Source organism: Physeter macrocephalus, chromosome 1 (genome assembly GCF_002837175.3).
Source record: "Physeter macrocephalus isolate SW-GA chromosome 1, ASM283717v5, whole genome shotgun sequence".
Lineage (NCBI taxonomy): Eukaryota > Metazoa > Chordata > Mammalia > Artiodactyla > Physeteridae > Physeter > Physeter macrocephalus.
This window is the reverse complement of record NC_041214.2, coordinates 40,967,397-40,986,907: the sequence shown is the minus strand read 5'-3', so window position 1 is coordinate 40,986,907 and position 19,511 is coordinate 40,967,397. Positions and strand designations below refer to the sequence as shown.

General features: G+C 37.5%; 1 protein-coding gene across 3 annotated transcripts in view; it reads left to right on the top strand.

Annotated features, from left to right (window-relative positions):
- Positions 1-11,030, top strand: part of SATB1 (SATB homeobox 1) — a 79,955-nt gene extending 68,925 nt beyond the window's left edge. For all 3 annotated transcript variants that reach the window (XM_028490210.2, XM_024115214.3, XM_028490205.2), the window contains 2 exons: positions 6,502-6,705; positions 9,116-11,030. In XM_028490210.2, coding sequence (XP_028346011.1) covers positions 6,502-6,705; positions 9,116-9,613 — 702 coding nt within the window. In that variant the 3' untranslated portion in view covers positions 9,614-11,030. The remainder of the gene's footprint in view (positions 1-6,501; positions 6,706-9,115) is intronic.
- The last annotated feature ends 8,481 nt before the right edge of the window (positions 11,031-19,511 follow it).

The following is a 19,511-nucleotide window of genomic DNA, read 5'->3' as shown; positions in this document are numbered from 1 at the left end:
AATAATCTGCTTTAGCAAAGGTTTTTCTCCTCAAGAACTTCATAACATTTAAAGGTTAATATGTTAGGTAAAGAACAATATCTTAAGATAAGCGTTTTTATTACAGGACATGATGGGATGGTTTTTATTAAATTATATGATGATTTGAATGGGGAGAAAAAAGTGCATCGCTTCTTTGCCTTCAACTTTAATGCCTTTAATCAAATAATGACCTTCTGGAAAATAGTTAATTTTCAGCATTTGGAAAGATCAATACCACTTTGCCACCAAAAAATGGCCCAGACGATGAAATCTGATGTATTTAAAGTATCATTTCACCCTTTTAACCTAGTAAATAATTGAAAATGCTTTCAGTAGTGCTTTGCCACTGTTTTGTTTCTCACTGTTCAAAGTGTTATGATTGTTCTTGAAAAAAAAGGTTTAAAGTTGGTGTGTGAAGGAAGGATGCAGGCCTCACACCCAGAAGTGGGATTGTACCCCCATCAGGCCTTGTGTGTCTCTGCATTAGGGGCCTGGAAGAAGTAATATGTTTTAATACTATATTTGAGGAAGAGTGTATATAAAGCACAAAAAGTGTGAAAATGGAACTCTTCTGGAACATTCAGGGGGTGGTTTAAAACATCATTAGTCACTTTACATCTTTTGTGATATCTTTCAACCTTTATGTTGGGGTAAAAGATTCAGTAGCTCTGACAATTAGAACCCATTTCCCGCCCCACCCCAGCTTATAGAACATTGATATGAAATTACCCGCGAGCGCAGATAGCTTTGTAAATTAAAAAAAAAAAAATTGCCCTCTATTAGCATGTTTGTGGGCAAATTAAAAACTGTCTTCATTAGCATAAGTAACAGATTCTTTTAAAAATAGAAAATTATTTGCTGAATGATAAATTGCTAGCTCTCTAGTTAGTTGTTGTTGAAAATGTACTCATTCAAAATGCCTGGTGTAGTTTAGTCTACAATACTGAAATTTTTTTGTGTGAGTACTATTTAATGGATTATGTACTTAATCCTGTTCCTACTACTTGCTAAAATGTAATTCATGCTTTCCACTAGAATGTTTGTATCAAATACCTCCCTATTTAGATTGATTTCTTTTAATATCATATATTATTATACTATATGCCCCAGAGATTGGAACAAAATACTCCTGCAAATAACACATGAAAAATGAGGGTAAGGGGTGGGAGAATAAATACAGACTGTGAAATGTTTTGCTTTTTAGAACTCAAATTACCCATTCTGGGTTTTTTTAAATGTTTTTTCATTCTTAGTTGCAGGGCGAATTATTTGTCATTTTCTTTCTCTTTTTATAGCTCTTGGGTTTAAAATGTATATGTACATAAAGATAATATATACATATCTGTATGTTGTATTAAGTGACTTTTTTTTTTCTCTCAGAGAACACTGAAGTCTCTTTTCCCCTGGAAAACTAGTTGTGTTACTTGCTCCCAGCTCTGTCACAGACCAGGCCTTGTAAGGGTTCTCGTTTTATGTGTGTGAGGCTTCCTAGGTACAATAAATTCATTCGTGAAATGAGGTTGCTTTCCTGACTCAGTTAAAAATCACTGTGCACCCCTTATCTGTTAAAATGATACAAGCGGCAAATTAACTGTTCTAAAAAGAGTGGAGTGGAAATCAGAGATTGAGTTTGGGTGGAAATTAAGCAGCTGAGAGATGAAGGTGCCAGGATTTTTATTTCAATGTGGTACAACAAGATTCTGTCGGTAAAGCACATCATTAGAATATTGAGTTTAGAACTGCTAATTTTTCCTTTAAAATGAGCATACAGTCATGTGTTTCATGGACCATGATAAATTGCCATTGTGTTGTCATTGAGTTTGTTTTGCTTTTTTTCAGTACTGGTTTGGCAGTCGTTCTGCATTTTCTCTTTTCCTTTTTCTCCCCCTCTGATCTTCCATGTCTTTCATAGATTCCCTAACCAAAACCAGTCCAAAGAATGTTACTGATTTCATACAGTCTGAGGTTTAGCATCTTCACCCATTTTCTTGCTTACAGTGGTAAGACATTTACAGATGGTTCTTGGTTCCTATGAAGTACATAACAGTATTTCCTTTGTGGCAGATGGATTCAAGACTTCTAGTTCTCAATAAATGTAGGTTTACAATACATAACTTTACAGGATTTGTGTTGTATATAACAGGTTTGAACATATTATCTCAGAATTCATCTGCATGGCATTTTCAGCTTGTTCAGGGTCCATGCCAGTTTTTTTAACTAATAGGGGAAGTGCTGTGATTGATAGCAACAGCTCAAGGCGTGATTTTGAATAGAAACAAAGGGTTTAGAACAGAAGGTGTCAAATTAAACTTTGTCAGTTTGAAAAGTAGGAACATCCTGAAAGTTTTACTTATTTATTTACATGTGGCTACTGTTTATATTTTGCCCTCTTTGTATGCAGCGTAATGTTGCTTGGCAAATTTAACTACATTTAAAGTTTAGGTTGTTCCTTGTGCCATTTTAGTTTTCTGAGAATAGATCAGTCTCATTATTTTAAGGCTGTTAGTCTCCTGTCTTTTCTACTGTTCAGAACAGTTGTGATCTAATTTAATTGTCAGAGCAGTTCCCTACCCCCGCCTATGGTCTTATGATATTTTAAGTCCCAGAGACCTGGCTTAAAAGGTAATTATGTTCACATTTTGCAACAAAGTGCTGCACCTTATTCACCTCCTCCACCCAGTAAATCTATGCATGTATCATTTAAAAAACCAATCTAGTACATAGGGAAATCATTATTTTTATTTGTTACATATTACCAGTATTCTGACATATCATTGTCTTTATTTGCCCTAATAACATGGCTTATGGAGAAGTGACCTAGGGAAAGGTATTGGGGAATTAGAAAGCGTTTGGCTTTTTTCGTCACTTTCTGCAAAGCATAGATCAGATTACTGTCATCATTAATAGAGTCTCGATCGATAGGATTTGAGGGCGTCAGAATATTCCGACGTGTTTAAATGGTATTATAATAAATTGATCTTCTTTTTGCCATTGTAAATTGGGAATGAGCCAGTTGATTTCTCTGCTGACAAAAAGAACTGGCCTGTCAGAATATCTGTTTTCCGTTATTTGTTGAGGGCGATGCACAGCACACCGCTCCTCCCCCCATTTTTGTTTTTTGGAATACCCTTGTAGAACTAACAGTTCCCAGCTGCACGCACCGTTAAATATTTTTCTAAGAAGCATCTGATTTCAGTCTCTTAAAATCATCATGTCTCTTGAAAGGCTAGCGGAGACATGCTTCAGATTTATAATTCATCACATTATTTTTAGATAAGGAATTAGAAGTATTATTTAAGGGCAGAGGTTAATAGCAAACTACTGGAAATGTTATGTTAGTCATGCACAATTAATAAAAATAAGAATCCGTCTCATAAGTATAGAGACAAAGAAGTGACAATATGAGCAAAATATTTGTTGAATGAGTCAGGGCTCTTTTTCTGAAATATTTGTGAAACCAGCATGAGTGTGATTGTTTAGGAATTAACTATCATTATTAGCCATTTTAAAAGAACTAATGATTTTCTTTTCCAAAGAACATCTGTGATCCACATGTTTGTTTGTTTTTTTCACATATATGCAAGTGCTAACTGATCTCTGTGTTACTTTTAAAAGTTTCTAAAAGGATTCGAAAAATTATTGGAGTTCTTCAGCTTTCTCTGAGAAGATTTTCTTACATGAATCGTTCTTAATTTAACTTTTAGCAATTTTTAGTTACAAGCATTTATTGCTAAAAAAAAAAGACATGCTCAATGTTAAGCACTTATTGCAATAGTATAATGCTAGCTAAGTAAAGGGAAAAAAAACTGTTCTGTTCTTGATGAACCTTCTAACATCTCTTGAACAGTAAATAAAATTGCAGCAATTTGCTGTGTTTAGGCATGGAGGCCTGTCAATTGCCATAGCTGAAGAATGGAGACAAGGGTGTGGGAGGTAATCTTAACCGTAGTTAATATTCAAGCCTTCAGGAGGACAGATCTAAAACCTACCCTGCATCAAAACATAGAGGTAAAGTGTAAAGAAATAGCTTAGATGTAGGAAAATCTAAAATATTTTCATGGCTTAATCGAGAGAGCAAATATTTGTCAGTAAGAGCTAAATAAACATCTCTGGGGCACCGTATGCAAGTGGGTCTCAAATATTTCAAATACTTAAATACAGTTTTGTAGTTAATGTTCTATTCACATAAATAGAGCTAAAATGTGACATGTCACCATATGATTCCAGAAAGAAGCATAGAACTGCCATGGTTAGAAGAGAAGCACGTTCAGTGACACTGTCATCACAATTACTTTTATTTTTTATTGAGCTAATATTCTTTCAGGTAAATCTTCAGTTTACTGTCTGTTCTCTTAGCCTGGAATTATGCATTCAGTAGCATCAAATGAGTGCATGATTACATGACCGTCCGTAGGTTAATTATTTGTTTAATTAACGTGTTGAAAGGAGAATCAAAGGCCTCTTAGTTAGGGTTAAGATTAGTAGCTGTCATGAGGTTTAGCACCTGTCACCCTTGACTGGGTGGTAGGTGTGCCTTGGAAAGCTAGTGTTATCAGTCTCCATCTTTCCTTTTAAAATGTTTCAGATAGGCCATTTCAGGGAGAATAGGCCTTGCTTCTTCCCACTGTATATTACAGTTAGAAGAGAATTTCTCCAGTGGTTCAGTTTGAGAAGAAGGAAAGGAAAGTCACACCATTTTCTGATGTCACCCAGAAGTAACAACAACAAAAAAGCAACTCCCTTTGGCCAGTTCTAAAAATCAGATACTAAACTGTGCTCTTTCCATCCCCGTCCAACTAATTTACTTAGAATTTCCAAGAAACCCCTTTGTCTTAGGTCGAGTTCCCTAAAACAGAGGCTAAGATAAGGAATCGGGCTCATGATTTGGTGAGGGACCTGGCAGGTGTTCAGGAGGACCAGAAAGAGGAAGAAGTCAGGAAAGAATGTGGTCTCAGGTAAAGTCCGTATTGATGGGGAAAGGCAGTAAGAAGATTGGGGAGGGCCATCTCTGGCCATCTCTAAAGGGTAGAGTGAGTCGTCACTGTGGGGCAAGAGGGTGGGTCAGCCAGTCACTGGCCACCCCAGGGTGAAAGGGCTAGTGAGGGGGGTGGAGTAAGCATCCGGGCATCTCCAGGCGCGATGGCTCCAAGACATTTCTCCAGAAAAGAGTATAGTTGTAGGCTGACGACAGGCAGCACGGCAGCTGGGGCTGGTTGCCTTGGCTGGTGAAGGGGGTGTGGGTGGGACCTCTTCCCTCTCCCTGTCCACCCCATTGCTTAGTGTCCATCATGGCGGCCAAGATAAAGAAGGTTTGAGATGATGATTAGAGAATGTGAGACATGAGAATGTGAGACAGCATACTCTGTTGGACCACTTGGTTCTTGAGAATCTGAGGATCAAAAACTGGGCCTTAGGAGGCATCAGAGAAGTTCAGGTTTTGGCATTCGTTGGACATTTCCTTGTCTCTTAGCCCAGGAATTCTATTAAAATGCTCACTTGATGAACCGTGTGTGTACATAGCAGGCAGGACTCTGAGGTGTCTTTCTGGAAAGTTCCGTCTTGGAGAATTCTTCTAATGTTCCTTCTAAATACATTGCCTTACCTTGGACAACATTCTTGCTCACATAACTGCACACGTCCTTTCTCTCCCTTTCCTACACACTCACACATACACATGTTCACACAGAGTTGCCTTTCTAATACAAAAATTATAAACTTAGGGAATCCTTTTAGAAAACAAAATTATTCTAAAAGCCTGTCCTAGCCCTTCTTAAATACCTTCAGAACCTCAGATGGCCACTCATCAGACAAGAAGCACACTCAGCCTTGCTTTTCTCCTCTTACACATTCTGCAGACTCCATGGTAAATGGGTCTTGCCCTTGGAGTCTGAAAAATAGGACCCTCCTTTAAGATGCAAATCTGAACGTGTATTAGAAAGAGAGCCCGCTTCCGCGATAGCCACAGCTATTCTCTCTTAACAGGTTAAAAAAAAATTTTTTTTAAACAGATTGAGGTGTTTTTATTTTTTATTTTATTTTATCTTTATTAATTTTTTATTTTTAGCTGCATTGGGTCTTCGTTGCTGCATGTGGGCTTTCTCTAGTTGCGGCGAGCGGGGGCTGCTCTTCATTGCGGTGCCTGGGCTTCTCATTGCGGTGGCTTCTCTTGCTGTGGAGCACGGGCTCTAGGCCCGCGGGCTTCAGTAGTTGTGGCACGTGGGCTCAGTAGTCGTGGCGCACGGGCTTAGTTGCTCCACGGCATGTGAGATCTTCCAGGGCTCTAACCTGTGTCCCCTTCATTGGCAGGCAGATTCTTAACCACTGCACCACCAGGGAAAGTCCTAGAGTGTTTTTAGCTTGTGAAAAAAGTTAACTTCACAGGGTCCTTCCTTTTTGCTCCTAAGGGAAAATGTCAGCCGACCCCTCTTCACCTCCCCCTGCCATCAGCCTGAACTGACCTGTTATGCCCTTGTCTCTAAGGGGTGGCTGTGTGAGCTATTACGCTGGAAAGAAGATCCTTCTCCAGAAAACAGGACCCTGTGGGAGAACCTCTCCATGATCCGAAGGTTCCTCAGTCTCCCTCAGCCTGAACGCGATGCCATTTATGAACAGGAGAGCAACGCGGTGCATCACCATGGTGACCGGCCGCCCCACATCATCCACGTGCCCGCAGAGCAGATTCAGGTTCGTTTACCTTGGCCAATTCAATATAACACTCGGTAAATAGAGGTTTAAACTTAGCAGGGAAACCAGCGTTTCTCTTCTTTCCACCAGTCTAAACATAGGCTTCTGAGCAAGAGATAACAATACACTGCCATCTCGCTCAGGGGGAGAAAAGGGAAATGAACACACGTTTTCCAACATGTGTATTGTGTTCCTCTCCTCTCATCTCCCCTCCCTCAAAGCGGTGGAACCCCCTTCTACACTTATTTGGCAAGTCTGTCTTTGTTAGAATTGGGTTGTTTTGTTGTGTGAGAGCTTAAGAATTTTGTTGTCGCTTTTGAAAAATCAGAATTTTTAGAACGCCACCTCTTTTTTAATGAGTACCAGTACTGTCCCCGAGGAAAGGCATGACTGCTATTTCTGTACAGGAAGTTTATTGGATCACAACTGTATACCTTGGATTCTGTCCAAAAGAGAGGAGGGGAGGGAAACTAAATTGGCTTCTGGCTGCTGACTCCCTGGCCCTGCCTTCACTTTGTAGCTCTATCCTCACAGCCTTAGGGAGCACAGGTTAGGGGTGAGTCATGTTTGTCTGTCTTTCCTTTAGAGCCCCTCTCGCAAGACCCCTGGGAAAGGAGAGTCTAGAGGCGTTTTCTTGCCAGGCCTGCCAACCCCTGCACCGTGGGGTGGTGCTGCTCCGCAGGTGCGCAGGCACAAGTTACCTATGCCAGCAAGAGAGGGACACACAGAGAGGGTGGCGCCAAGACCTGCTCTCTTGGTCAGGATGCTCAACCTTGCAAAGGCCATGCTAACCGTGGCACTGGCCGAAGATCACTGTGCTGGCAGAGTCAGCCTCGGGCTCAGCTTGTCACGTCCCGTGACCTGTCTCCAACTCATCCACTGAGTGGATCCACTAACTTCATCCCCAGTGAATTCAGATTGGGAAGCTCTGGGTCCAGGTCGTTGTTGCTTAGGAAGTGTGTTGAAATTGAACTTGAGCTGTACAAATTATTTGTGTTAAATCTAAGGGGACGCTTTTAACTTTCCCCTTTCAGGGAAAATGCCATTGCCTTCTAGAGTCCTAAAATTCTATGCTCTCTTTGTTGAATCACCTGCATATTATTTCTTGGTATTGCTATTGGTGGGAGGGGCCGCAGGAAGGGGAGGAATATACACACACATACATATGTACACAATAATAGCGTTATCCATCCACTAAGGGAAAAAAACCTTTGACTATATATTAAAGATAAATTGAAAAAGAGAATCCCTTAGGATATCAAGCACTAAAATAATCGTGAAAGCCTGAAAAATTTACTGTTTAGCAAAAACAAAAACAAAAAAGATATGTGGTAAGTTAAAAAAAAATAGTACTTGTTTGAAAATGTAATTTGTTTTTAATAAAATTGCTTCTTTAGGGTGATTAAGGAAATGCTTAGGGCACGGTACAAACATTTTAGTATTTTGGGCTTCCTCGGGTTGATTTGCTTTGCTGATAAGAATCTTGGATATGGAGTGTATATATTATGTGCATGTGTCACACGTTATGTATGATTGTGTATGGAAATTACAGCACATATACAGATACTAATTATGAAAAAGTGTCTGTATACACTAAATATAAATCCTAATCACATATGAATTTAGTACAGACAAAACAATTTGCTAGCCGTTGTGGGATGGATGGAACCTTTATTTTTCGGTAAGAAAAAAACTTGCAGTGTCAGCCCAGTGCAATTTTGTAAGAAATCTTGTGTGTCTGTTAGATTGAAACTGTCTAGTAGGACATTCACACGTGAGAATCTCAGAAACCCTTTGGATTCACAAGGGCTATGCTGCAGAAGAGCAGAGGCTTACCCATTTTATTTGTAACGAAAATAAGACTTTGTATGCGTATGCTTGCTCAGCGTTTTACCCATCCAGTGAAATGGGACAAAACACACATTTCCTTCCCCACGTCTCCACAGCTCACCTTTCGAAAATGCCTTTGAAATCCTTACTTCCCAGCCTTCATTTAAAATCTTTGTCAATTATTGACATCATAATTTGCTTTGCTGTCTTCGCCTCTAATGCGTATCATTCTGGTGAAGTTTATGGCTCACATTTTCAGAGCGCTGAGTTCCAGCCACCGTGAGCTAGCCTAACCTCTGATGAGGAAGCCCAGGAGCCCCCCAAGCCCTCTTAATTCCTCCCTTCCTGGTGATCATTTTGACTTTCTTCCTAGTACTGTGGGCCGTTTAGCTGGCTTGCTTTTCCGCCCAGGATCCCTGTCCCCGTCCCAGTCCAGGCAGGTTCATGTGGGATCCCTGACCACGTGCTCACTCGTTGGGAGGCCGCATGCGCAGTGGGAGAGGCCGCAGTGTAGTGGCCGATCCTGCATGCGTGGTGGCCAAGCGCGCCGCTGACCCTGTGCTTTGTTTCTTTCTTGCAGCAGCCGCAGGCGCAGCCGCAGCCGGCGCCGCCCCCCGCGCAGGCGCAGGTGCAGCAGCCTCCGGCCGGGCCCCGGCTACCCCCGCGGCAGCCCACCGTGGCCGCGCCCGCCGAGGCGGAGGACGAGAGCCGGCAGAAGGTGCGGCCGCGGACCAAGATCTCGGTGGAGGCACTGGGCATCCTGCAGAGCTTCATCCAGGACGTGGGCCTGTACCCGGACGAGGAGGCCATCCAGACTCTGTCCGCTCAGCTGGACCTGCCCAAGTACACCATCATCAAGTTCTTTCAGAACCAGCGGTACTATCTCAAACATCATGGCAAGCTGAAGGACAACTCGGGCCTGGAGGTGGACGTGGCCGAGTACAAGGAAGAGGAGTTGCTTAAGGATTTGGAGGAGAGTGTCCAAGACAAAAATGCTAACACCCTTTTCTCGGTGAAACTAGAGGACGAGCTGGCGGTGGAAGGGAACACAGACATTAACGCCGACATCAAAGACTGAGATGAAAGTCTTCTTTTCCTCCATGCGCACCAGTGAAATTGACTAACGACACGGAAGGTCCACCCTGTACTCTCAGCAAACCTTGTTGTCCATTGTTTGCCCAATGAATCTTCAGAAACTTGCACAAACAGGAAAGTCGAGAAAGGATGATACAGACTGCACTAAGCGTTTTGCTCTCTTTTACAAACTGCTTGGCAGCCCCAGGTGAAGCATCGGATTGTTTGGTATTAAAAATGAAAATTTGTGTTCACGGAACACACCTAGGTGTGTACCCCGTAAGCATGATACCAGTGATTTTTTTTTTTAATTATTATTCTGGAGCCTCAAACAAGCATTATAACTTCTGTGATTATTATTTCCTTCCTTTAATTATTTCTGTAACACTTCACACTGATCTTTGGAAACTCGCCCCTCGTTTTAAAAAAAAAAGAAAAAAAGAGTTTGTTACTCTATTGTATGTTACAAAAGAACTATAGACTGTGGAATGCAGTTTAAAGATGACATATGCCAACAAATGCCTTGTATTATATGGCACTGCCGTAATTCAAATTTGTTTTTATTTTGGAAATAAAAGTTCACTGTAATTTTTTTTTCATTCTCATTGTTACATGATTTTTTAAAAAATGAAAAGAAAATGTGAAACACAGTTTAGTCCTCATTATTTATTTGTAGATCCTGCAGCATCGTGTTGTAATTAATTTTTGGAAGTTTCCGTTAAATGTAAAATTGCTTCTCTTGTTACCATTACTGATTCTTTTCTATTTATAAATGTATTTTGATGGGCAGTAAAACAAAGTGTCTTAAAAGTTTTAAATAGATAAAATGTGCTTTACACAGTTGCCTATAAAAAGTGCTCTATGTTATCCAAGCAATTCATACTATAAGCTTCACTCTTACTGTTGTATGCAATTTTTACTATCATGCAAATAAGCTTAGGTAAATAAAACTAATAGATCACCTTAGAAAATTATGCAATTAATGTGAAAATAATTGATGTTTGCAATGTGTCTTCCTTTGGTTTACAATCAATTTTAAAGCTACATCTGTATAAAATTTCTGTATAAAGGTGTTATTTCTTTTTTATGAGTTTATGGCTATGAAAACACCAGCTATTTTGTTACAGCTGGCTGTTTTTATAAGTGTATCACAATTTTCTTTATGCAGAAATGTTCTGATTAGGAGTGGTTATTGACTGTAACTACACAATTAAAATTGTTTGTATGGTATGACATGGTAGGGTTTGTCTGCTTATGTGAAGTAACTTACAGAATCCAAGACGGCCCTCTCAGTTAGATGCATGTTAATACTTTCTTGATGATATTTTACAGATCTGAAAAAGAGCAATTGAAAAGTCACTTGAAACACTGTATATTTAAATCACAAACACATGCTCGCTTTTTAAGTTTAACAATGAAGACGATAACCTGTTTTTGGTTAACATATTAATAGACAGAGATAGGAGGATGGTCAAAAGACTCGCCAACAAAGACATCAATTCAGTCTCTAGCAGATAGGTGATTAGAATGGATTCATCTGCATTTACTTCACAATACTTCCATCATGGCGACACCTTTTTTAAGCTGATGTATGAATATTTTTAAAGGCCATTAATAGTAACATAAGTAGGGGAAAAAATGGACCTTCTGTTTAAAAACTCCTTAGTAAGCAATGTTTTTTTTTTAAGTTGTAAATGGAATATAACTTAATAACTGAGCTCATTTGGTTGTGTATGTCATAACTATAAGACCTCCATGAGGAAAATAATAACATGCCTGGAATTGAAACACGCACTTCAGAATTCTTGCAACATAAAACTCAGTAAACTGCAAGATATAAAGTGAGGTGTTGGGGCCGGTGTTGCAGTTTTTGGTTATTTTTTTTTCACTTTCACTTTATCTTTTGCTGCTTCTTTTTAAGATTTCCTACTTGTTAGCAGGTGTTTGTTTTCCTTTGCTTCTGAAATCGCCCACTCTCTTCCTACCCATCTTTTCCCTGGGCCCTGATGAGCCCATCAGTGGGCAACTGGACTGCTTTAATGCTGAACTTAAGAAAATAAAATGGGATCGCTGAAAACTCCCAATTCATCTTTCAAAGTTACTATTTACTTTTGAAGCACATCTGAACTACTTCAAAGGCACCTGGTTTGCTGTAAACTTAAAATTATATTGGAAAAGTTTTCAATTCTTTTCATTAAATGAGAGAACAACTTTTAAATATTCTTGCTTATTACTAGGGTTCAGAAAATCATTTAAGCAAAAGAAATTTGAGTTAAAATAGAAAGTAGTGTGTATTAAAAATAATAATTAAATAGAATAATATGCCAGGAAGCTTAAAGATAACCTATCTTCTTTCTTTTCTCTGAGTTTAAAGGGAAAACCTAGAGCAGAGGGTAGTTTGTGTTTTTTTTCTACACCAGCACAACACCTAATATAAGGTGTCAGAGATTTAATAACATTTAGAAGGAGAATTTGGGTTGCGAATAAGATTTTCTCATTCCCAGTAACCTAACTTCTTTGGAAATAACGTTTTCAGTGAGTTGCTGAGTGTGTGTAAGAAATCAACATGACAATACTAATAAAAGTCTCACTTAGGCCCTTTAACTTTAGCAGCATAATCTTGCTAATATGACTTTTTAAACCAAAAAAAGAAAAAGCACGTGTATAAACAATGACGGTCATGATAGAGTGAGAAGAATTGTTTTCAGGGAAGATGGCACATTTTGCAAGAGGTTTGTCTGGGTAACCTTCCACATGGCTCCCCCAACATCATATATTGCTTATACCAGTCCCAATGTTGCCAGAGACTATGGTAAACTTCCTTGAACAAACTTCACTGTGTCCATGTATTTCAGAGACTTTTAAAAGATGGGCATGACATAACGCTTCGTGCTGTTAAGACCTTAGCAGAGTCAGGTAGTTTACAGGTAATATTCAACCTTGTGCATCTGAATCTGTCATGGATTCCTTCCCTCAGCACTTTGCCACTAATTTGTATTACACTCTGTGGCCATATAATACTTGCACATTATGCAAAAAATGTTGATAGTATCTCCCTGGCATATAATATGCAGAGTTGACACATAACCTTTGAAAACCAAGGTAACTGATATGTGTGCCCTAGTTGCGTGGCACTTGGTTACAAAGCCTGTACATATTATATATAAAATGTGTATTGATTAACATTTAGTCCTAAGGAATTCTTAAAAGAAGTGGTTTTTTTCTGCATTAGTGATATCTATATCTAACTGTGCTTATCTAAAATATATAGCTTGAGTAGAAAACATTTTCCAATTGTTCAAGATTGAATGAAAATGACAATCTCATACATTCCATTATTCAATTCTACCCTATTCCATATTGTTATCATTGGCTGATACTAAGGTCCTTGACTGTCACGATATTATCAATAAAAGGTATTCTGAACTGCCTGGTGATATTTTCAAAAAGAGCAATTAAAATGCGTATACCCTATTATATAGCCAATGGAAATTGGACTATTGTGCTAAAGCAAGCCAGAATTTGCATGACAGTGTGAAAACCAATAGAGGTCCAAAAATACTAATCCTATCTAAAATATCAGAAGATACCGATACTGTAGTTAACCTTACAAATAAATATTTTTTACTTTTTAAAGGAGCATATCATGGATTCAGCATTTCTGAGGCAATCCATTTAATGTAAATACTAAATACTTGCATGTCTTTCGACAAAGGCTAAACTACATCTGTTAACATGCACATTTTTGATGAAATATGAAGTACCCTTATTTAAGAAATGTGATAGAAAGTATATGTCCAGAATACTATTACCTGTTTAACAATACCACATGTTAAGTAAAAATCGTTTGGAATTCATGTTTAAATGATGAACAACATTTTAAGCCTTCCTTACATTACCCTCCTTATGTGGATCATACGTATTTCCAAATTTAATTTTATCAAAATAATTCTACAAAAATCCCATTTTGGTTTCTTGCCCTGTGTCAAGGTTATATATTAAGTCACCTTCTTCTGTCAACTATTTCAACTGCTAATATCCCTCTTGTGATCAAAAGCACATGAGTAGGGCCCTGTTCTCTCTGATACTAGTTGATGAGGTGGTGGGTGAGGAAAAACAGACCAGTACATTATTTTTGTTGCCTTGCAAAGAAAATACAGAGAAACTCTAAAGTGACATTTTGCACTGAGTTAAATGTTGCACATTATTTTTTTACTCTTAGTTGCATTTTTTTTTACTGTTATTGAATATTTGCATTTTATGGTATTCAAATAAGTTTTCATGACAGTGACAGTCTCTTTTCATGCCCTTATGCCGCCTCCCCCAAAGAAAGGATGTCCCATGGGCTGCTTTGATTTTCCACTCACAGAAGAACCATCAGTACCTGTTAAATGAGAACGCTGAGAAGGTTTAAATATTTAAATGTGTGCATTAATTCACTGAGCCTGTGGCAATGTGATACAAAATAAGCATTTGTTCAGCACACAAACCTGTCCAACAGCCTCTTTCACCTACTCCACCTTTGTTTCCAATTTTAATTTCCAAATATTTGTTCTACCAGATCTCATACCAAGGCTTCCTACCTTCTGAGGCCCCTCCCTAGCATTTCCCTCAAATATACTTAAAATGATAATAGCAACAACATTGGTAGAATGCTTCGTTTTACAAGGCACTGCCACACCATCTCCGTTCCACTACGAGTACTTAAGGCAGTCACAAGGGAGGGGAAAGTCAAATAGGGTAACTGATTTGTTCAGCTGTTAAGTGGCCATATCTGTTTCAAACCCAAGTCTTCTATCTACAAATTTCTATCTCTGTTTACTGCTTAATAATAGCTTTTTCAAATGCAGAAAATATAGAAAAAATTAAATGCAATTCGATATTGTCAGAAATAGAGTGTAATGTATTACTAATATGAAAAAGTCCATCACTAAGTCATTGAAATCAAGTGTATGAAATATTAACCCCCAAACTCTGCTGTAAAATCCATATACACTGATTTTTTTAAACATACGTTTTATTATAGGAATTTCCGAATACACCCAAAAAAGTAGAGAGAATAGTATTTATAATGCACCCGAAAGGATTCATCAGTTCAACCATTGTAACATTTTTCCATTAATAAATACTTTGTGAAGCTTGTTAAAATTTTGATGAAACGTATGAAAATATCGAAACTATTCGATGGGTTTTGCCCATAATGACGTGACATCAACTTGCTTTTGCAAAGTAATGAATTTTCTGGTTTCTAAAGAAAATATTAAAATGAAGTTTTCCTCGGAGCTCTCTGAGAATTTTCAAAAAGCCAGTTTTAGAAAGAGAACTTTTGAGAATTCCACAAATATTTGTAACAAAAAAAGAGAGGCAAACCAGCCGCTCTTTATTTATAAACAATACGTGCTTTCATATCACTGTTGAAACTAAAGTACATAATTTTCAGTTATGCATAATAAAATATGTAATTAAGCAACATTCCATGGTGGATTAAAGAATTAAAAGCTTCAGGTGCAGGAAAGAATTTGTTGGCATTTTCTTTTTCAAGGTGGTATTTTGAGATGTTACTTTTCATTTTCCTTTGACATCTTATACACAAATAAATAGACAGAAACAGGTGAGAAGCAGAGAAACAAAGAATTGGCTTTACTACAATGGACCCGAAAAACAGAGTGAGGTAGAGTAGTTGCAATGTGCCCGTGAAGGCAAAATTTAAAAGGACAGAAATCTTCTTAGCCTGGGGAGAAAAAAAAAAATCTCTTAATAGGGGCATGTGCTCCAAGAAATAGAAATAACATACAAAGTTAACTGCATTTGGTAATTCCTATATTTCAAACTACATTAAATTAACACACACTCCAATTGATACAGTCCAGTAAGCTTATTTTTCAAGTGAAGAACTGAATCTAATTAATAATTCTATGCTAGAAACACTGAAGTTCATAGAGGCATTTGGCATGTATCCTATTTTTAAAAAAGGGTAATACATCAAATAAAATCAAACCACTCAAATGTCAGAATGTGTCAAGATGATTCTGAAAATAAATTATTCTGCTGAACATCTAAGAAAAAAAATAACATAGAGGTGAAACTCTGCATCTAGCATCAGTAGAACTTTCTACCTAGTATCGGCAGTTTTTCGTGCAATGCTTTAACTACAGTTACAGTCAGCCATATATGAACAAGGAAATTCAACATTTTTTGTTTATATTACTCAAAGAAATATGCACTTTTGAGCAAATAAATGAATAAATGAGATCAGACCATTTAGAAGAAGTGTTGGGGTATGGTATGGAATGAGACCCGTATCCCATGGACAATCCTCTTGGTGGTGGGTTTTTTAAATTAATTAATATATTTTTTAATTGAAGTATAGTTGATTTACAATGTGTTTATTTCTGCTTTACAGCAAAGTGATTCAGTTATACATATATACATATATATACACATTATTTTATATATATATATTCTTTCTCTTATGGTTTATCATAGGATACTGAATATAGTTCCCTGTGCTATACAGTAGGACCTTGTTGTTTATCCTTTCTATATATAAAAGCTTATATCTGCTAAACCCAACCTCCCACTCCATCCCTTCCCCAACCCGCTCCCGCTCTGCAGCCACCTATGTCCATGAGTCTTGGTGGTGCATTTTAAATTGATGTTTGTACAGAGGATTTGTTAGCCTTTAACATCTCATGGTCCTGCTGAAATATGGCATTGTTGTATTTGTTTGTGTGTGTTTTTATACCCCATCTTATTACAAAAAGAATTTGGTGACTCTCATATATACTACACTGACATAGGATAAAAAAGAAAAAAGAGAACAAAATTAATCCAAAATTTGGATAGAAAATAAAACAAAATGAAAGGTATGTTTGACACACTGAAATACGTATCCTGAGAGCCTATACAATTTAGTAGCGTGAGCTACTAAAATTTAACAGCTTTATTGAGGTATAATCGGTATACAATAGACTATACATATGTAAAGTGTACAATTTGATAAGTTTTGACATGTAGGTCAAATACAAATATGACACAGACACACAAACACGCAACTAAGAACATAACACACCCAACATTCCAGTAGTTTCCTTGTGCCCTTTTGTAATATTCCCTCCCCCTCACCCTTCCCATCCTCATCTGTCACTGTCCCCATGAAACCACTGATTTGCTTTCTGTCACTATAGATCAGCTTGCATATTCTAGAATTTTATACAAATAAAATAATTCAGAATGGATTCACTTTTTTCTGGCTTCTTTCACTAAGCATGATTATTTTAAGATTCATCCATGTTCATTCCATTTATTATTGTGAAATATAACCTTTATCAGCTGTAGCACAGTTTGTTCATCCGTTAAGCATTTGATGGATATTTGGGTTGTTGCCAGTTTTTGACTGTTATGGATAAAGATGCTATGAGCATTTATATGCGTACCTTTGTATAGGCATATTTCATTTCTCTTGGGGAAATTCCTAGGAGTAAAGTAACTTCTCATATCGTAGGTATTAGTTTAACTTTATAAGAAACTGAGAAACTATTTTCCAAAGGACTTTACTGTTTTACATTCCCAACAGCAGTGCATGAGAGTTCCTGTTGCTTCACATTCTTGTCATCACATGATATGGTCAGTGTTTTTAATTTTAAACATTCTCATAGGTGTGTCGTGATATCTCATCATGATTGTAAATTGCATTTCTTTAATGAATTGCATTTCTGTAATTGAATATCTTTTCATATGATTTGGTATTCATATATCCTCCTTTAAGAAGTGTCTGTTCTTTTACCCATTCTTATTGGGTTGTTTGTTTTCTTATTATTGAGTTTTGAGAGTCCTTCATATATTATGGCTACAAGTCGTTTGTCAGATATATGATTTGCAAGTATTTCCTGTCAGTCTACAGCTTATATTTTCATTCTCTTAACAGTGTCCTTTAAACAACATAAAGAAGTTCTTGAATTTGGTGAAGTCCAATTTAACAAATTTTTTCTTTTGTAGGTCTTCCTTTCAGTGTTGTGTGTAAGTAATATTTGCCTAATATAAGGTCACAAAACGTTTCTCCTATCTTTTCTTTTAGAAGCTTTGTAGTTTTAGGATTTACATTTAAATCCATGATCCATTTTGAGTTAATTTTTGTATATGATACAAAGTATTAAGTTATGCAGCAAAACTATTTTTTCTTTTCTTTTTTTTAAAAGATGTATTTCCAATTGCAACAGTACCATTTGTTGAAAAGACTATTCTTTCTCCATTGAATTGCCTTTGCATCTTTGTCAAAAATCAGTTGGCCGTATATGTGTTTGTCACTTCTGGACTTTCTATTTTGTTTTGTTGCTCTATCAAACTTTCCACCAAGACCACACTGTCTCGATTACGATGGCTCTACAATAGTCTACAGGTAATCTACATCTTCTAACTTTATTCTTCTTCAAAGTCAATTTGATGATTCCGGGTCTTTTCATTTTCCCGTGAATTTTAGGTTCAGTTTATCAATTTCTACAAAAAATCATATGCTGGATTTCGATTGGAATTGCTTTAGCTCTATAGATCATTTGCGGAAGAATTGGCATTTTAACAACATTGTCTCTTTAGACCCACGAACAGGATACAGCTCTTCATTTATGCAGGTCTTCTTTTATTTCTCTCAGCAATGTTTATAGTTTTCATTGTATAGTTCTAGCGCATTTGTCAGATTTATCCCTAAATAATTTTATATTTTTTATTTCATTGCATATGATGTTCTTTAAAATTTTGACTTCCAATTATTTATTCCTGGTATAGAGAAACACAATTGATTTTTTGTATATTGATCTTTTATCCTGCAACCTAGCCTAAACTCAATAGCTTTTTAATAGATTCCGTCAGATTGTCTACATAGACCATACTATTGTCTACAAATAAAGACAGTAGTAGCTGTAGTTTTTGCCTTGGCATTCACTGTTTTATCCTTACTTACCACAAGGGTGACAGCTTTAACACTCAACTCCTGAGTAGGTTGTCAGGCTATGCCACAAAATTCTATTTGACCAAAGTAAAGTTGAGATGTGGAACAAGTGTAGGAGGAGGACTGTGCCAAAAAATAACCCAAAGGGAAGAAAAGGAAATCTAGGAGAAGGAAGAGGGACACAGAAAGAAGAGGGTAAAGATGTTGGGGAGGAAATAGGAAGACTTTGGCTGGTAAGTGAGATTACTCAAAGGGGAAGTATATCTTCTGCTTATTTCCATGTAATGAGTGGAAAGAAAATCAGGCACCACATGGCAAACTGACCTCTTTTAGTCATTCTAGAAACACTGCCTATTTTTAAGTTTGGGGCTTCTAATAAGTGCTCTAGTTTTGGATAAAGAAAATATTTTTATATATAATATCAGAGGGAATCAAACAACAGAATCAATGCCCTAGATCAGTGACTGGCAAACTATGATACGTGGGTCAAGTTTGTCCTGCTACCTGTATTGTAAATAAAGTTTTATTGGAACATAACAAGGCCCATTCTTTTATGTATTATCTCTGGCTGCTTTTGTGCTCAACAGTAGAATTAGAGTGGTTGGGAAAGAGACAACATGGCTCCCAAGCCTAAAATATTTACTCTCTGGCCCTTTGTAGATAATGTTTCTCACCCTCTGCCCTAGGACATTAAGCTGTGCCTAGGTTTACAAAGGTCAGGAATTAAAGCAACTTTCTGGACAACTTGTGTCAAAACAAAATAGTCGTTTTAGTGTTTTTCAGAAGAGTTGGAGCCTATATTAACTAGAAAAGTCTTTTGTTCTCAATTCCACGTTTCACTTGTTGTGTATGAAGAACCTAATTCTTTCCTTCTACTAATTATCTCATTGGGCTACACAAGAGCACAAGACCAAAGATGCTACACCCTGTTACTCACCAGTAACTCTTCTATAAATTT